The 19,802-nt window shown below is 40.0% G+C and overlaps 1 protein-coding gene across 4 annotated transcripts in view; it reads right to left on the reverse strand.

The window, feature by feature from the left end:
* FBXO3 (F-box protein 3) overlaps positions 1 to 19,773 on the reverse strand; it is an 83,700-nt gene extending 63,927 nt beyond the window's left edge. For 2 of the 4 annotated variants that reach the window (XM_081541647.1, XM_081541648.1), the window contains exons 1-4: positions 19,626 to 19,773; positions 15,562 to 15,651; positions 13,129 to 13,292; positions 781 to 895 (exon numbers count right to left, since the gene is read on the reverse strand). In XM_081541647.1, coding sequence (XP_081397773.1) covers positions 781 to 895; positions 13,129 to 13,292; positions 15,562 to 15,651; positions 19,626 to 19,729 — 473 coding nt within the window. In that variant the 5' untranslated portion in view covers positions 19,730 to 19,773. Of the gene's footprint in view, positions 1 to 780; positions 896 to 13,128; positions 13,293 to 15,561; positions 15,652 to 17,621 lie in introns of all 4 variants that reach the window. The other 2 variants (XM_081541649.1, XM_081541650.1) reach the window with 1 other exon arrangement.
* Between the last annotated feature and the right edge of the window lie 29 nt (positions 19,774 to 19,802).

Genomic DNA, 19,802 nt, shown 5'->3' on the forward strand with positions numbered 1-19,802 from the left:
CGATTGCCTTCTAGATTCCCTGTACTCACTCAACTCTGATCTAAAATGGTAACAGAGCCTCATATGATTTTTCACACACACAGAGATAACCAAATTCTAACAAGAACAATGCAAAATTCTCCCTAAATTCCTATTAGCATGTCACAAATGCAAAGTCTCTGAATTAGCTTAATTTCATAAGGGAGCAAAAGGAGTAGAATCATTCAAAGAATAGACCTTTTAAAACTAGGAATGAATTTGACAGCTACTGTATGCTCTTCTTTTACCAAAAGGATCCAAAGTGAATACTTCGCATCTTTTGGAAGTAAGTTTAAAATAGGCTATTCAATGATAGGCTATGCTTGAATAGGACAAAACTATATTTTCTTTGGTTAAGTATATGTAGCTCTGAACAAATTACTTTTTAGATGTATGATACACAGAATTTACAAGTTCTCCTGATTTACCTGGCCTGTAACAAGGTAAACATTTCAAGGATTCAGAACAGTTCTAGTTAAATTATATATGTACACACTCCTCTCTCATGTCCCATAGCCCTACCACCAACCAGACTTCATTTAAACTACAAAGATGTATTGATAGAAATGACGCTTTTGAGACATTATCTATTTTGGCAAAATCAAATTCAAGCTTTATATTTCGTCCTATGGATTGTTACAAGAAACAAGAGGAAATTCTCATACTGCTTTAATCTGTTAAGAATAACTACAAATACAATTTGTTTACATTCTAGAAAATACTTGGTATCATAAAAAATAACCCAAACAGTGAACATCTTACCCAGGAACCACTAACTTCTGCCCATTGTGGATACGATAGGAACACCGATAATCATCAGGAAGCTTGCAGCCGATCTGAGCTTCCACAGAATCTAGGTCTTCCTCTCGAGCACCCTCTGCAGAGACACAAAAAAACAAATTATGCAACAATGATAGCCTTAAATCTAAGAAGGAATTCCAATGTATCTGCTAGCCAATGAAACAATTTTAGACCAACTGAATTCTGCCTAAAATGTACTTGCTGACATATAGGGAAATGAACTGAATATTCAGAGAACCATTATATCACTTTAGATTGGCTCTGATATTTGAAGCACTTGAGCAAGCAAATTCCCCAGTTTCCTCTCCAGGGGGAAAGCACCGGCATTAAGTAAAATATGGAATGGCAGGCACCAGTGAAATCCACAATAATTTTTCACATTACACTGCAAACTTAAGAGCATAGCTCATTTTTCTTAAACTAATAAACTCAAACTTTTCCATTTAAAAAAAACTCTCCAGAAGTCCTCTAAACAGATGTTGTTCAAGAGTCTTAACCAAGCTTCTCAATGGGGAATACAGGTGTAGGTTCATTCTAGGAGGACATTACCTAGCATTTGATTTTCATGTTTGTAAGCCTGCCATATAAACTAGCTTCAAAAAGCATCATTACAAATACCCAGAGAAGAGAGTCACTCCCAGCAACAGCCCACCAGGCTGCTGGGCCAAACCTTCTGCTTAGAAGTAGAAAAACTGAACAGAATATTGGTTTCAAGGTTTTTGGAGAACTTCAAAGGTGGTGAGAAACAGCAGGGTCTGGGCGGGGGGAGGTTGGTCCAGAACAGGGAAACTGAGAGTTTAGCCAGGCCATTGGAGCTACCTTGTCTCTGAGGCAACTACCAATTCTGACAGCAAACACAAAGCTGAGAAACTGAGCACAGCTTTCAGCATTATCACAGAGTTGAGAGTTTTCCAAAACTGATGAAAACAATTCAAGCAGTGCTATAATTACAAAGAAAATCGTTACCTAGACACATTACTGGAAAACTGCTGAAAATCAAAGACAAAGAGAAATCTTAAAAGCAATCAGAGAAGAGGAAAAAGCCACAGTCACTTTCAGAGGAATGACAGTAAGACTGATAGCTAAATTCTCAACAGAACAACAGAAGCTAGAATAGTATCTTCAAGTGCTGGAAAAAAGAAAAAAATAAACAAACTGCTGACTAGAATTCTATATTCAGTGAATTTATACTTCAAAAGTGAAGATGAAATAAATACATTTTTCAACCAAAAAGTAAAAAATCTGAAAATACTCAGCAGTTGCAGTCCCTCATTTAAAAAAAAAATACTAACAGGAATTCTTCGGGCAGAAGAAAAATTACCCCAGATGGAAGCATGAAGATACAGGAAGGAATAAAGTGCAACTAGAAGAGATAAATATGGAGGTATATCTAAAATAATATTGAACATATACAATAGTAATAATGTTTTCAAAGAGATAAAATATGTTGAAAACTAAAACCATAAAGCTACAATACAAAAGAGGGAGGTAATTGACATTAAAGTATTTTAAGGATCTTTCATTGTTCAGGAAGTGGTAAAAATACTAGTTTTACAATAGACTTTAATTATGTCAGATATACATATTTTAATTTCTAGACTAATCACTAAAAGAAGAAGTTAAATAAGAAAGGAAAGGGGGTATGGAATAAAAGATAATTAAGAAGAATGCAAAAAAAGGAACACCTGCTTCAGTTCAGTGCAGTTCAGTTCAGTCAGTCACTCATGTCTGACTCTTTGAGACCCCATGAATCGCAGCACACCAGGCCTCCCTGTCCATCACCAACACCCGGAGTTTACCCAAACTCATGTCCATTGAGTCGGTGATGCCATCTAAGCATCTCATCCTCTGTCGTCCCCTTCTCCTCCTGCCTTCAATCTTTCCCAACATCAGGGTCTTTTCAAATGAGTCAGCTCTTCACATCAGGTGGCCAAAATATTGGAGTTTCAGCTTCAACATCAGTCCTTCCAATGAACACCCAGGACTGATCTCCTTTAGGGTGGACTGGTTGGATCTCCTTGCAGTCCAAGGGACTCTCAAGAGTCTTCTCGAACACAACAGTTCAAAAGCATCAATTCTTTGGTACTCAGCTTTCTTCACCATCCAACTCGCACATCCATACATGACCACTGGAAAAACCACAGCCTTGACTAGATGGACCTTTGTTGACAAAGTAATGTCTCTGCCTTTTAATATGCTGTCTAGGTTGGTCATAACTTTCCTTCCAAGGAGTAAGCGTCTTTTAATTTCATGGCTGCTGTCACCATCTGCAGTGATTTTGGAGCCCAAAAAAATAAAGTCTGTCACTGTTTCCACTGTTTCCCCATCTATTTGCCATGAAGTGATGGAACTAGATGCCATGATCTTAGTTTTCTGAATGTTGAGCTTGAAGCCAACTTTTTCACTCTCCTCTTTCACTTTCATCAAGAGGCTCTTTAGTCCTTTACTTTCTGCCATAAGGGTGGTATCATCTGCGTATCTGAGATTATTGATATTTCTCCCAGCAATCTTGATTCCAGCTTGTGCTTCATCCAGCCCACTGTTTCTCATGATGTACTCTGCATATAAGTTAAATAAGCACGGTGACAATATACAGCCTTGACACACTCCTTTTCCTATTTGGAACCAGTCTTTTGTTCCATGTCCAGTTCTAACTGTTGCTTCCTGACCTGCATACAGGTTTCTCAAGAGGCAGGTCAGGTGGTCTGGGAGTCCCATCTCTTTCAGAATTTTCTGCAGTTTATTGTGATCTACACAGTCAAAGGCTTTTTGGCATAGTCAATGAAGCAGAAATAGATGTTTTTCTGGAACTCTCTTGCTTTTTTGATGATCCAGCAAATGTTGGCAATTTGATCTCTGGTTCCTCTGCTTAGGTGGCACCAATAAAAAGTAGAAACAAAGTATGCACACATGCCTGCTCAGTCACTCAGTCGTATCCAACTCTTTGCAACCCCAAGGACTGTAGCTCACCAGGCTCCTCTGTCCATGGGATTCTCCAGGCAAGAATACTGGAGTGGGTTGCCATTTCCTCCTCCAGGGTACCTTCCCAACTGAGGGATCAAACAGCGTCTCCTGCATTGGCAGGTGGATTCTTTACCACTGAACCACTTGGGCTTCCCAGCAACATAGTATATTTGCATTCAAATGTATTAGTAATTATATTAAATATAAAGACTAAATAATCTAATTAAAAAACAGACTGACAGACCAGATGAAAAACAAAACACAATTACATACAAGAGGCACATCTTAAAGATGTAAACACAGAAAACTAAAATAGCTCTACTAAAATCATACAAAATAGACTTGAAGGCAAACAGCATTATTTGAGGTAATGGAGGACTTTCTGTAAAGGCAAAAAGGTTAAATTCACTACACAGGCATTGTAACTTTAGTTTTGTACATCTAATAACACAGCTTCAAAATATATTTTTTAAATGACAGAATTAAAATGGAAAAAAAGATTATCTAAAATTATAATAGGTATATTAGTTTTCTACTGCCACAATATTAGAAGTGTCAAACAATACTCATTTACTATTTCACAGTTTCTGCAGGTCAGAATTCTGGGCATGACTCAATTGGATTGTCTGCTCAGGTCCCACAAGGCTGAAATCATGGTGTTAACTGGGGCTGCTAGCTCATTTTATGCATCCTTTGCTTGGGGTTCTCTTCCAGACTCACTGGTTGTTGGCAGAACTCAGTTCTTTGCAGTTGCAGGATTGAGGCTGTCTGCTCTGAGAAGCCATCTGCCATTTCCTATCAGCTGGCCCCCTCCACAACATGCCAGTTTGCTTGCTCATGGCCAATAGGAGAGATGCTCATGCTTTGAATCTCTCTGACTTCTGGAAGGGCCCAGTTCCTTTTATGTTCCTTCTGGGTCAGGCCTGCTCAGGATAATTTCCCTTTTGAGTAATAATTAATTCAAAAACAACTAATTTTTGACTTTCATTACATTTGTAAAACCCCTTCTTCACCTTTTGTCATATAATATGACCTAATCACAGGACTAAAATCAATTATATCCATAGTACCACTCATATTTAAGGGGAGGCTATCATTGTATCAGCATGTACCACAAGGATGGGAATCTTGGAAACTTTCTCAGAACTCTGCCTACCACACTAAGGAATTTTAACATTATCTCTCTCAGTAACTAACAGAATAATAAACCAAAAACTTCATATGAGTATAGATGATTTGAATAAGATTAAAAGTTTTTGCCTAATTATATATATAGTACTAAATGGCAACAATGGCAAAAAATATATAGGAGAGATACATATTCTTTTCAAGTATACATGAAATATTTCCCAAGATAAATTATATGCTGGACACACAACAAATCACAATAAATTTCAAATGACTGAACTCGTAGAGATCATAGTGGAATTAAAATATAAATTACATTAAAAAGATTACTAAAGAAGCTCCCAATGTTTGGAAATCAAAGAATACATTTCTATACAATCCATGGGTGAAAGAAGAAATCATAAAGTATTTTGAACTGCATTTTAATGAAAACACAACATATTCCAACTTGTGGGATGAACTTAAAGCTATGTTTAGAGGGAAATTTATACACCTAAAGGGATTTGAAGAAAATAAGAAAGGCTGAAAAATCTATAATCTAAGTAATCATCTCAAGTCAGGCAAAAGTGACAATAAAGTAAACTCAAAGAGAAGACGTCAGCAAAATTAATGAAATAAGAAATAAGATATTAATATACAGAGGACTGACAAAGACAAAAGTCAGTTCTTTGAAAACAATAATAAAATTGATTAGCCCCTACCTAGCAAAACTGATCAAAAATAACAGAGAGAAATAATAATATCAAATAATATCAGAAATGGAAAGGTGAAATCAATCACTACCGATCCAATGAGCATTACAAAGATAAGAGGATATTATGAAAAATTTTATAGCAATAAATTGGAAAATGTACATGAAGTGAACAATTTCCTAGAAAAACAAAACTTACCAAAACTGACATGAGACTAAGTAGAAAATCTGAGTGGTCCTGAATCTGATAAAGAAATTGAAACTTAATTTAAAACCTTCCTATAATGAAAACTCCAAGACTGAATAGCTTCACTGGTAATATTCTACTAATCATTTAAACAAGAAATAAGACCAAGCTTACATAAACTCTTCCAGGGAACAGAAAAAGAGGCAACACTTCCCGACTCGTTTTACAAGGCCAGCATCATCTTGATACCAAAACCTGACAAGAACATTGCAAGAAAGGAAAATTACAGGCCAAACTCTCTCATGAGCATAGATGTAAAAAACCCCAAATACCAGCAAATCAAATCCAACAATACATAAAAAGGAAAAGATAATACATTCTAACCAAAGTAAGTTTACTCCAAGAATGCAAAACTGGTTTAACATTCAGAAAATCAATCAATGTAATTCAGAGCATTAACAGAATGAAGTAGTAAGGGATTTGATAAAATTCAATTATTCATTTAAAACATGAAAACAAAAAACCCTTTCCCCAAACTAGGATCAGAAGGGACTTCCTTCAATATGCTAAAGAATATCTACTAAAAACCTACAGCAAACATCATCTTGTTGAAAGTTCTCCCTCTGCAGTTGGAAAGATAAGGATACTCACTATTATCATTTCTACCCAATACTGCACTGAAGGCCCCAGCCAGTTCAATAAAGCAAGAAAAATAAAGAAATGACATATAGGGATTGGAAAGCTAGAAATAAAACTGTCATTGTACCTCCTCAAGGATATGCAAATTAAAATCAGCATACACACCCATTAGAAAGGCTAAAATAAAAACAATGACAACATTAAAGTGCTAGTAGGAATGTAAAGTGGTAAAACCATTTTCGAAAATTAACGGTATTTTTTGAAGTTTAATGTAAGCATATTATACCACCCAACAAATGCAGTCCTAGATACTTGCCTGACAGAAATATGCTCATATGTACATCAAAAATGATTTACAAACAGAAATAGAGTCATCAAGGTAGAAAACAAACTTAGGATTGGCGGGGAGGGATAAATTGGGAGACTGAGATTGACATATACACACTAATATACATAAAATAGATAACTAATAAGGACCTACTGTGTGGAACAGGGAACTCCACTCAACACTTGTAAAGACGTACATGGGAAAAGAATCTAAAAAAGAGTGGATATATGTATATGTATAACTGCCATACAGCAGAAACTAACACAACACTTTAAATCAACTATGCCCTAATAAAAATTGCTTTAAAAATGATTTACAATATTATTTATAATAGTCAAAGACTAGATATAAACTATCCATCAACAGCAGAATAAATATATAAACTGTGGTCTAATCATAAAACGGAATGTTTATACCATAACAAAAATGAACAAAATACTGTTACACACAACACAACTGAATCTCACAAATGAAACAAATACTTTACACAAAATACACAGTTAATCATGCAAATTATATAAAGTTCAAAAAGACAGAAAACTACTCAGTGGCATTAGCAATCAGGATAGTGGTTACCCCTGAGAAAGAGAGAGGGTTCTATGTACACATAATTATTCTACTTTATGACCTGAAGGGTGTTACAATGGGAAAGTTCACAGTGCAACAGTTTACTGAGTTGTACACTTATGATCTGTGCACATTTCTCTTTATTTTTTATTTTTGATCTGTACACATTTCTCTAGGTTGGTTAACATCACTAGTGATAGCCTGTGGATATCACATACCTCCAGCTATGTGATAAGAGAAACATTTCACCTTGGTAGTAACCTGAAAACCCCTTAGTCCAGTCTAATCGTGAGTAAGTCTGAGGGACATCTTACAAAACACCTGACCAGTACTGCTTCAAACTATCAAGGCTGTAAAAGATAAGGAAAGGCTAGGAAATTTCCACAGGCCAGAGGACAGTGAGGAGATACATGGCAACTAAATGCCATGTGGTATTCTGGACTGCATGCAGGAACTGAAAAAGGATCCCACTGATGGAAAATCTGAGGAATTCCAAATAATGTCCAGAGTTTAGTGAGCAGTAATGTGCCAGTGAAGACTTTAGTTTGACAAATGTCCCATGGGGTGGTATGTTAGGGGAAACTGAAGCTGGCTGAGGGGTACACAGGAACTCTCTGTGCTATCTTTGAAACTGTCTTGTAATGTAAATTACTACAAAAAAGTTCATTTTTTAAAAAGTTCAGTATGAAAGTAAACAAGCTGAATAGCTATCTGAACCAGAAGTTGAATGAGAAAAAAATGACTATTTATATGGTTAGTGCTACATGTTGGACATTTAACATGTAACATTAAGAAACCAAGCTTTTCTTGAAAAGAGATAGCAAGACAGAAAAAAAAAAAAAGTAAAATGACCACAAGGAAACATGATGAAAGACAAATAAAAGGAAATATGTTTTAGAGGGGCATCCTACTCTAACAGAATTTGGGAGCCAGACAGACCAGGGTCAAATCTCAGCTCCACCAATTACAGCTGGCCCTCTGTATCCACGGTTGTGGAACACAAGGATACAAAGGGTCAACTATGGGACTTGAGCATTTTTGGATTTCGATATCCTCAGCGAGCCCTGCAACCAATCCCTCGTGGATACCACGGTATGACTAGACTGACTGTGATCTCTGGCAACTTATTTCACCTCTTTAATCCAGTTTCCTCCTCTGCAAAATAGAAGATGATGACCACCTACAGAGAATCACAGAGAGGATTAAGTAACTTTCAAGTGTTTAATAAAGTGCTTTCCTGGCCCCCAGCCTATTTGTATGAGGAAGCGGTGAAAAGATTACTAGGAGCCAAGAGGCCTAGAGTTCTCAGAGTTCCATCTCTGTTCCTCACCAGCTATAGGACCCTGCATAAGTCACCTAAACTCTCTGAGACTGTTCCTTCACCTATAAAAAGAAAGGGAAGGGAAGGGAAGTCGCTCAGTCGTGTCCGACTCTTTGCGACCCCGTGGACTGTAACCTACCAGGCTCCTCCGTCCATGGGATTCTCCAGGCAAGAATACTGGAGTGGTTTGCCATTTCCTTCTCCAGGGGATCTTCCCGACCCAGGGATCGAACCAGGTCTCCCGCATTGGAGGCAGACGCTTTAACCTCTGAGCCACCAGGGAAGTCCATAAAAAGAAAAGGGCTGTTATAAATCAGAGATCCACAAACTACAGCCTGCAGGCCAAATACCGCCTACTTCCCTAAATAAAGTTTTCTTGGAACACTGCCACACCCATTTGTTGCTGAATTGTCTATGGCTGCTTTCCCGCAATAGCAGAGCTGAATAGCTGTCACAAAGGCCATCTGCCTATCAAAGCCTAAAATATTTACTAGCTGGTCATTTAAAGAAAAAGTTTTGCTAATCCTTGGTCAAAATGATCTCTAAAAGTCCCTTGACTCTGAAAATGTTAAGCCAACATTTAAGGTTAATATGAACTTCAAAGACATATGATATATACCATTAGACAGATTGCAACCGAGAACTTCCAGATGTACAAGTTCGATTTAGAAAAGGCAGAGGAACCAGAGATCAAACTGCCAACATCTTTTGATCATTGAAAAAGCAAAGAAATCCAGAAAAACATCTACTTCTGCTTCATTGACTAAGCTAAAGCCTTTGACTATGTGGATCACAACATACTGTAGAAAATTCTTCAAGAGATGCGAATACCAGACCACCTTACCTGCTTCCTGCGAAACCTGTGTGCAAGTCAAGAAGCAACAGTTAGAACTGGACATGGAACAACGAAGTGGTTCCAAATTGGGAAAGGAGTATGACAAAGCTGTATATTGTCACCTGCTTATTTAACTTAAATGCAGAGTACATCATGTGAAATGCTGGGCTGGATGAAGCACAAACTGGAATCAAGATTGCTGGGAGAAATATCAATAACCTCAGATATGCAGATGACACTACCCTTATGGCAGAAAGCAAAGAGGAACTAAAGAGCCTCTTGATGAAGGTGAAAGAAGAGAGTGAGAAAGCTGGTTTAAAACTCAACATTCAAAAAACAAAGACCACAGCATCTGGTTATCACTTCATGGCAAATAGATGGGGAAACAATAGAATCAGTAACAAACTTTATTTTCTAGGGCTTCAAAATCACTGGATGGTGACTGCAGCCATGAAATTAAAAGATGCTTACTCCTTGAAAGAAAAGCTATGACAAACCTAGACAGCATATTAAAAAGTAGAGACATTACTTTGCCTACAAAGGTCCGTCTAGTCAAAGCTATGGTTTTTCCAGTAGCCATTTTATGGATGTGAGAGCTGGACAATAAAAATGGCCGAGTGGGGAAGAAATGATGCCTTCGAACTGTGGGTTCTGGAGAAGACTCTTGAGGGTCCCTTGGACTGCAAGGAGATCAAACCAGTCAATCCTAAAAGGAATCAACCCTGAATACTCATTGGAAGGACTGATGTTGAAGCTGAAACTCCAATACTTTGGCCACCTGATGTGAAGAGCCGACTCACTGGAAAAGACCCTGTTGCTGGGAAAGATTGAAGGCAGGAGGAGAAGGGGACGACAGAGGATGAGATGGCTGGATGGCATCATCGACTCAATGGACATGAGTTTCAGCGGGCTCTGGGAGTTGGTGAAGGACAGGGAACCTTGGTGTGCTGCAGTCCTGGGGTCGCAAAGAGTCGGACATGACTGAGTGAATCAACATGCCAATATACTATAATTTCAAGATACTTAATAAAAATTTTCCCAAGCCCAATGCCTATCTGCTTTCCAACTTTCCTATCTGAAATCTCTATACCCTCGAAATTGAGTCAGGCACTATGGCCCCTGAGACGAATAGCTAAGTTCCTGACTGAGTCCTAAAACTCACAGGTCTACATGAATAGAACCCCCAATTTTCTGGATTTCAAAGCATTTGTCCTGTTCCAACTCATAGCAAAGACCCCAGAGAACTGGCACCTGGGAGTAAAACAGGGGCTGTTAAGGATTCTCTGACAACTTCCCCTCCAACCACTAAGTACACAACTGTGAGCAGGGAGCCTGGGAACACCGAGTGCCCCCCTAAAACACTATCAAAGAAAAAAGGAAGAGGCTGCTATGTACCCTTAGTTTCTTCCTTTCCTGGTAGCTCCGCGCCTCAAAGGGGAACAATGAATATATTCTCACATTCCACCTAATATTAGACTAGCTCTCTAAGAGTCCTAAGACAATCTAAACAAAATAGAATAGGTCCTCTCTTCCTTCAACAGCTGTTAAGACCGCAGCTCTGGAGTCAGTCCTGTATTCAAATACTGGCTCAGCTTTTGCTTTGTGATGGCAAACAACTTACTTAGCTTTTTTTGCCTCAGATAGCTCACCTATAAAATGAGAATAGTAATTGCCTACCTCATAGGATTTTGGCAATTTAAATGGAATAATACACAGTACTTAGCTTAGTGCCTAGCTTTGTGTTTAACAAATACTAGCTACTGCACGCTTGTTGCGTGCTAAATCACTTCAGTTGTGTTGGACTCTTTGAGACCCTATGGACTGTAGCCCGCCAAGCTCCTCTATCTACGGGATTCTCTAGGCAAGAACACTGGAGTGCGTTGCCATTTCCTCCTCCAGGAGATCTTCCCAACCCAGGGATCGAACCTGCATCTCTTACATTCCCTGCATTGGCAGGCAAGTTCTTTACCACTAGCACCACTCAGGAAGTCCACTGCTGCTGCTGCATCGCCTCAGTCGTGTCCGACTCTGTGCGACCCCATAGACGGCAGCCCACCAGGCTCCGCTGTCCCTGGGATTCTCCAGGCAAGAACACTGGAGTGGGTTGCCATTTCCTTCTCCAGTGCATGAATGGGAAAAGTGAAAGTGAAGTCGCTCAGTCGTGTCCGACTCTTAGCGACCCCACGGACTGTAGCCTACCAGGCTCCCCTGTCCATGGGATTTTCCAGGCAAGAGTACTGGAGTGGGGTGCCATTGCCTTCTCCACTAACCCTTACATATTTTACATATCACCACCAAATCACCTATTTTTGGAATTATTTTCCTCTTGAAAATTTTCAACCCCACATACGAAGAAGATATTTTTCTTTTCTTTCAAGAAAAAAAACTAATAAAAATATTAATCAAGGGTACTTTCCTTCAAAGCTCTACTCTCTCTACCAAATTATTCTTTCTTCTGCTTCCTTGCAATTCAGTTTTAAGTACCTGGTCATGCAATCATGAATGTATGAAATTCATATTTGCATGGAAAAGTACAGTATAAATATGAAATATAAAAGGAATGCCTTTTCAAAAGAGACATCAGTTCAAAAGGAATACGTTTGAGAAGAACTAATTCCAATTTCAGCTTAGCAAAACCAAAACACATATAGAATTCCTTTTAGTGGAGAAACCTGAAAAAAATTGGAGGCAGATAAGTAGCATCTCCAAGCCATTTATGTATTTCTTGGGCATAAATTTAAAAATCAAAGCAATGGGAAATTGCTTATTAATATTTCTTGCCAAAATTGGACAATAATAGTATGGTAGGCAGAGCACAGATTCTGGGGTCAAATAAACCTCACTTCAAATCTTAGTTTCATTACTCTGTAAATGTCAAAGTAGGGATGAAAGTTTTCCCTCTTCTATTATGCTGCTCTTACATGCTTAAATACCTGGTCAATACTTGGTCTTTCCTAATATCAGGCTGTCAAATAAACACTTACTTGTACTGAAAACAGGGAAGAGGTTTGATACAGCAGGCAATACTTCAATTAAAAAAAAAGTCTTCTAAAAGAAATTACAGTAGGTATCCTCAAGCAATTTTAGCATTACTAGTTTCTTTTATGTAAAACAAATGTAAAGATCACATGAGTTCAGCCTTCCCTTCTAATAAAGAATCATGTGGGTGCTGAGGTAGGCAAAAATAGGGCAAGCACTAGAACCAGTGTCCTCTTAGCAAATTGGGCTTCCTATTTCCTTGACCAAATGTGAATGATGAATTACAGATAATGTTGGATTAGCACAGATCGGAGAAGGCAATGGCACCCCACTCCAGTACTCTTGCCTGGCAAATCCCATGGATGGAGGAGCCTGGTAGGCTGCAGTCCATGGGGTCTCTAAGAGTCGGACACGACTGAGCGACTTCACTTTTCACTTTCATGCATTGGAGAAGGAAATGGCAACCCACTCCAGTGTTCTTGCCTGGAGAATCCCAGGGACAGGGGAGCCTGGTGGGCTGCCGTCTATGGGGTTGCACAGAGTCGGACACAACTGAAGCGACTTAGCAGTAGCAGCACAGATCGGCATAGGAGATAGAAACTCAAAGTTATTTAACCTATTTATACTTGAGTAACTAAAATGAAGAAGAGAGACCCTGCATTCCCAATACCTTTCAAAGATAAAACCATCCGAGGACATCTGGGTTCCAAGTATTTCTTGAGATCATCCCAGGCCTTTTTAATAGCAGCGTAATGGTCAATATATCTTCCTACATCAGAGTAAGTATCAATGAAGAGGGATTTCCAACACTGGTTCTTCTGTGTTTTCTCTTCCCTAAATAGATTCAAAAAATAAAATTAAAAATCTTTTACAATGAAATTAGCATATATATATTTTAGACACTTACCAACATACTTTATTGGAAATTTGTGGCTACCTTTGTCTTCCTTTTCATTTATTTTAGCTACAAATGAAGACTAGGTAATAAACAGTGACACATATATCAAAAAATTTAACAAGTTATTCCTGGCACAGTGGGATTATGAGTCACTTATTTTTTTACTTTCTATTTATTATTTTTGTAAGTTTTCTAATCCTTAATAAGATATAGTATGAATAACATATGGAATATGAATTTCAACTTACTCCTAAAAACATACCAATTGCAAAATTTTAAAATGTATATTAAGCTTTTCTATTTTAGAGAACATTTAGAAACTAATGACAGGCTATATTAATCTAATTTATCTACACTGGATTAACCAGAGAATCAATATAGCACAGCAAAGGAATCAAAATTCAACATTTCTGTTTGGTACAATTTCACAAACATTTACTGTCTATGTAGCCGCTGAGGACACTTAAAATAAGGCACATTTTTGGCCTTCAAAGAATGTGGTCTAATCAGGGAGAAAGAATCAAGTATAAATTTAAGAGTCAGAAGTGGTACCGGATAAGGCAGCCAGAAAGGGCCTTAAGGTAACACACTAGTAGCTTGGACCTTATCTTGCAGGGAATAGAGAGCCACTGAAGAGTCATAACAAGGGAGTGAAAAGAGTGGGACTGTGGTTGTGGTTTGGGAGGGGTGTATACTAGAGGCACAGAGACTGGTTGGAAAGGTTTTGCAGCAGTCCTGGTAAGGGATGATGAACTGAACTAAAGCTGTGGTGGCTAAATGAAATGAGAAGAAAGATTCAAGAAACATACAGGGGCTAAAATCAGAAATGCTTGGTCACTGAATGAAGGTAGGGAGAGGAGGAGAGAAGAGACGTAGGATGATTCCTCTCTTGGGCTTGGATGCCAGGATGGATGGTGCTGCTATGACGACAGGAATACAGGAGGATCAGGTTTAGGGGTGGGGAGAAGAACAATTCAGGGTGTTGTATGTAACGTGTGTGTGTTTTTTGGGGTGGGGGGAGTGGTAGGAAGGAAGTAACTTTTTATTCATCCAAGTAATACACATATTATTAACCAAAAAGTACCAAAAAACTTATAATGAAAAGCTAGGCAGTCTCCTAAGTCCAACTCCTCAAAGGAAACTTTAGTTACTTCTGGAAGGTATCTCTAATTCTAAATGCTTACTCCTCTAGTTGTTTTTTTTAATTTTAAACATTTTTGGCTGCACTGTCTTTGCTGCTGCATCTGGGCTTTCTATAGTTGAGGTGAGCAGGGGCTACTCTCCAGCTGTGGTGTGATGGCTTCTCCTTGCAGGGCCTTCTCTTGTTGTAGAGCCCAGGCTCTCGAGCACATGGGCTTCAGCAGCTGTCGCGAGTGGCCTCAGGCGTTGCAGCACGCAGGCTCACTAGTTGTGGCACATGGGCTTAGTTGCTCCACAGCATGTGGGATCTTCTTGGACCAGGGACTGAACCCATGTCCTCTACGTTGGCTGGCAGACTCTTAACCACTGGACCACCAGGGAAGTCCCTATTCCTCTAGTTCTTGATTTATCGATTTTATATCTATCTACTGATACCCCAAAGAATCAATAAAAGGTCAGGATGAAGCAATACTTAAAACTCCTTCTTCCTCATTCTTTCTCCTCCCAATGTTTAGAGGCTCTGTTATTTTTAGTTCCACTCAGTAGCTTAGCTTTAAATAATATTTTGAAACCTCTGTTTCTTGCTTCACCAACTTCAGTTACCACCTGACTCCCCTCAACCTAAGAAAAAGATATTAGCAATCCTACCCTTTCTTTCACCTTTCCCAGCTCCCACCTTCTGTCATCTCCACTTTTATTCTATCAAATTCATTAAAATTTACTGAATTCGGTGAACCCTGTGGGTCCTCCAGTGGAAAGTTCCAGCAGACGGTTATGCAAACAACTCTGGGGTTCAATGGCAATGTCTGGGGTGGACACTCAGGTTTGGGAGTTAGAAGTATATAAGTCATCTCTACAAACTGCAGCAGTGCATGCAGGAGACTTCACAGAGAGAGAAGAGCAGTCAGCCCAGGACAGGAGCTGGGAGAACACCTGCGTTTGCTGGCAGGCACGAGAACAATCAGAGGTGTTAAAGAGACAAGGCTTAGAGGAGAATCAGGACAGACTAGCACTAATGAAAGCCAAGAGCCCAGTTTCAAGAATACATGTTTCCCAAATACTCACTCGGATATCAGCCAGTATTTTTTGCAATGTCTTCTCCACAGCGGATCATGACTTGATAGCTGGCTGAGTCTTCGACTGACATAGCAACAGCTGGCAGTAACCAGATTCATGGTTAGTATAAAAGAAAACAAGAAAGCAATTTAGAAATGAAGATGAAAACCTTCCATGTTAAGTTCTGTTTTGTTCCTTTTGCTTTTCTTACACTATCTACCCTTATAACCACAAAACAGTATTTTCTAAAACCTGTTTAATGTATTAGCTAGTATAATTACCTTGTGAGTAGTGAAATCTTAACTATTTGAGTTCACAAACACACTGCAAAATGTCTACAATTTTAATTTTCAAACAAAAGTCTATGAAACATATAAACCACTGGAGTTATTTCAAATCAAAGAGTTTTCCTATATTCATTATTGGGGCAGTAATCATTTCTACAAATAGAAATGTTATTCAGATATAAACTGTGTTTTTTCTTTTTAAGATCTGTGAGACATTTGATATTAAATACATAGGCCTTCTGTTTGTTCTAATTTTTTTTCTTAACAAGAATATGTAGCCAAAAACACTTTTCAATTATAGGAACTATTGGAAAACCCACTTATAAAAGATGTTAGATTCACAACAGTTCTGATTCAATATCCACAGCTATTCAACTTAAGTGTCAACTGCTCAAAAATATGAAATATTAGAAACAATTTTATTATATATAGATTCTAACACAATAGTGCTTGATTCCTGTAAATCCTTCCCTATGTAATTAATTAAAAAAAGAATGAACTTAAGATTTAAAAAAAATGGATTTTTATCCTTTCAGAAGAGAAATCACAAGTTAGAGAAAGTAGGTAGGTATTAAAAGATTTTACTTGGGCAATAGCTAATCAATTAAGGGAATCTTAAATCACATAGGATTTGTCAAGGCCATGAGTGGGGCATATTAAAAAACAACTGATACTAAACAGAGTTGGCTTTGTTCATTTTTCAGATTTTACACAAACATCATTCTCATCCTTTTCAGCCACGCTCAGGAGGTGCCCAAACTAACATTCACAAAACTAGGAATCCCTCCAATTTTGTGAATTCACGAGTCCCCTATCTCTTTTTTAGTTCCTTCTCCCTCAATATCCCGAGTTAAACAACATAAAAGAATCTCTGGAATGTGCACCAGGCGTGATTTTTGATGGACATCAAGGATGAAAACTACTGTCCTAGAGCTTCTGACTCAGTCGGCATAGGGTGAAGTCTGTACCTCGGGCATGATATGTATATTTTTAAAGTGCCACATATAATTCTGATATGCAGTGAGACTCAAACTGTGCAGTTTACATTACACAATGATCCCAATAGACTAATCAATCCAACCCAATCCAGTTCAGCAAATATGTACTAAAATCTTCAGAGGTTAGCAATGGGAGGGACACTGGAAAAATCTGAGCTACATACTACAGGAAAGTCACAGTACATTGGAAACTTTTCTGTGGATAAAATTCGATGGCATTTGCATCAACTTGTTTGGGCTAAGGGATGCCCAGATAGCTGGTTAAACGCTATTTCTTGATGTGTCTGTAAGATGTTGCCGGAAAAGATGAGCCTTTGAACTGGTGGACTAAGTTAGCCAGACGGCCCTCCCCAATAGGGGTGGGCATCATCCAATCCATCGAGGGCCTGAATAGAACAAAAAGGCAGAGGAAGGTTGAATTTGCTCTCTGCCTGACCACTAATTTGGGACACTGATCTCATCCTGCCTTTGGCACTCCTGATTCTCAGGCTTTTAGACCCAGACTGGAATCACTTCAGCTCCCTACCCTTCAAACTATACCACCAGCTTTATTGGGTCTCCAGCTTGCACATGGCAGACTATAGGAAAGAGCCTCCACAATTCATGAGTAAATACCTTAAAATAAGCCACACACACACAAATTGTTCTGCTTCCTTCAAAAACCCTGACTAATACAGTATTCAACTCAGTTTACTTCTACAAACATTTATAGAGGGATCATGTCACTTTTGTTTAAAACTTTGATTACGACCTAAAGCATTTATAATAAATTTGAACTCCTCACCTTGTTTTACAAGGTCCTTCATGATCTCCCCAGTCTCTGCTCAGCCTCTCTGCCTGTGAGTCACTCCCTACCTCCTGCAACACCAGTCTTCTAGCTCTTCCAACAGGCTCTGCTATCCTCCAATCAGCTCCTGAAAACACCGTTCCTTCTGCCAGGACTGCTCTATGCTGTCTATCACACATGGCAGCTCCTTCCAGTCTGAATCAGCTCCTTAACAGAGTCACTGATTCATTTCCTTCATAGCACACAGCAGCTTTTGTAATTATGCACTTGCTTGTTCTCCATCTTGCCCACTAGACTGTAAGAGCTTATAAGAGGGTCCTTATGTGTCTTGTTCACTATTGTTTCCCCAGCATTTAATAGGCTGGCACACAGAAACACTCAAAAAAACAAAAACAAAAACCTGTTGAATAAATGGCAACTACAAAGACAAACAACACAGTCTTTATATTTAAGAGATGCACAATCTATCTGGTGTGGTAAATGAACTCGGCAAAAGGAGGAAGAAAGGTAGAGATTGGACTCAGGAGAAGGGGTCTTAAAGGAATTCCATCTTGCTAGGATGAGAAGAGGGGAGCATGGCATTCCAGGCAAGGTCAAGAGATTAAGCCACAGAACAAAAAAAGCACAAGTGTGGTATGCTGGCTGAGGTCAATTTGGCTAGAGTGGACTGTGTCAAATAATAAGGGCCTTAAATGCTCCCTGAAGTTTAGGTTATAATCTGTAAATAACGAGGGGCATTATAGGATTTTTAGGATCTTAGAAAGATCACTCTGGGAGCAATGTGGCCCATTAGATCAAGAGTGTGTGTAGTGTTAGATTTCTAAAAGGCTATAGCAACACAATATTTCAGATGAAAGTTTGCAGCTGGAACAGACTTTTCCAAAGAAAAGACAAACTTTATTACAAGCGTGAGTAGAGAACAATTTGTTTTCTAGAAAAATAAAAGTGTTACAGGTATTAATATAGATAGCAGCCAGAAACTGGAGTTATCTCTCTGTCACCACTTAGCTAGACAAACCAACCAGCTGAAGTTAGTCAGCTGCCACTAACTTCAAGAAAGCTGCATGTCTACAAGGATTCCTGACAACACAGGGTACAGTCACCAAACCGCTAGAATCCAATGGTTAATCAAACAGAACAAAACGAATCTCTCCTACCTATCCTTAAGAGGGCGACTTTGCCTCCTCTGCAAATATACATGGTGGCCCAAGAAAGAGCCATGCCACCAGCTGTCAAGGGTGTAAACAGCGCCATTTCTTCCGAACCGGCATTTAACCACCACTACCAGCAACCGGTGTTTATTTTTGGAACAGATGCCGGCAACTTGGGAAACCCAAAGCATACAGGAGGGAAGATGGTCACCTGTATCGCACCACCGGAAGTCAGTACCAAAACAAAATCCAACATGCAACCGTGAGGACAAAGGCTGAAAACGAAACAATTATCCAGCAGAGAAGTCTGAAAGTGAGCCTGCCGGATATAACGTTGCCGCAGAACGCGCACCCAGAGGTGAGGGGGTCGCCCGGCTCCTCTCCCGCGTCCCACTGGCCCACTTTGGCGCCCGACTCCGAAGGCCTCCGGCCCAGGCAGAGGAGACTGTTCTGCCGGGACGGAGACTTTTTCAAAGCGGCCAAGGCTGCCGGGATCGGGCAGAGACGCCGGGGGTCCGGAGGTGCGGGCCGCGGGGGTCCGCGGGCCGGCAGCGGGGAGCAGTATCTCCCCGCTTCCAACTGGGCCTCGCTGAGGCCCGGGAGAGAGGGCTCTTGTTGCTCCTCAGGCCTGGGCCCCGGACGCGAGGAAGACCTCAAGGCGGGGCCCCTTCCGCCGCGGTCTCACCCCGGCCCCCCGGGGGACCCTGCAGGATCAGGGTGGCCCTGGCGTCACCTTCTAGCTGACACCCGAGTCCCGGTTCGGTCGGCGAGCCGGGCCTCCGTCCTTCCTGCCTTATGCCTCCTCCCTTACCCGCGACCCCCACCCCTGCCATGTGCCTCGTCCCATTACTTGATTAGGTCCCGGTAGTCCAAGAAGGATAAGATGAGGAGCAGGGGGTCGGTGGGCAGCGATTCTAGGGTCAGGGGCGCCGACTCGGGATCCATGGTCGCCATCTTGCCTGGCCCGGTGCAGGCCTGGCCACGCCCGGGCCACGCCCAGGACACGCCCCCTCCGCCACGGCCCGCG

Source organism: Giraffa tippelskirchi, chromosome 11 (genome assembly GCF_054371585.1).
Source record: "Giraffa tippelskirchi isolate mGirTip1 chromosome 11, T2T-mGirTip1v1.2.pri, whole genome shotgun sequence".
Classification (NCBI taxonomy): Eukaryota; Metazoa; Chordata; class Mammalia; order Artiodactyla; family Giraffidae; genus Giraffa; species Giraffa tippelskirchi.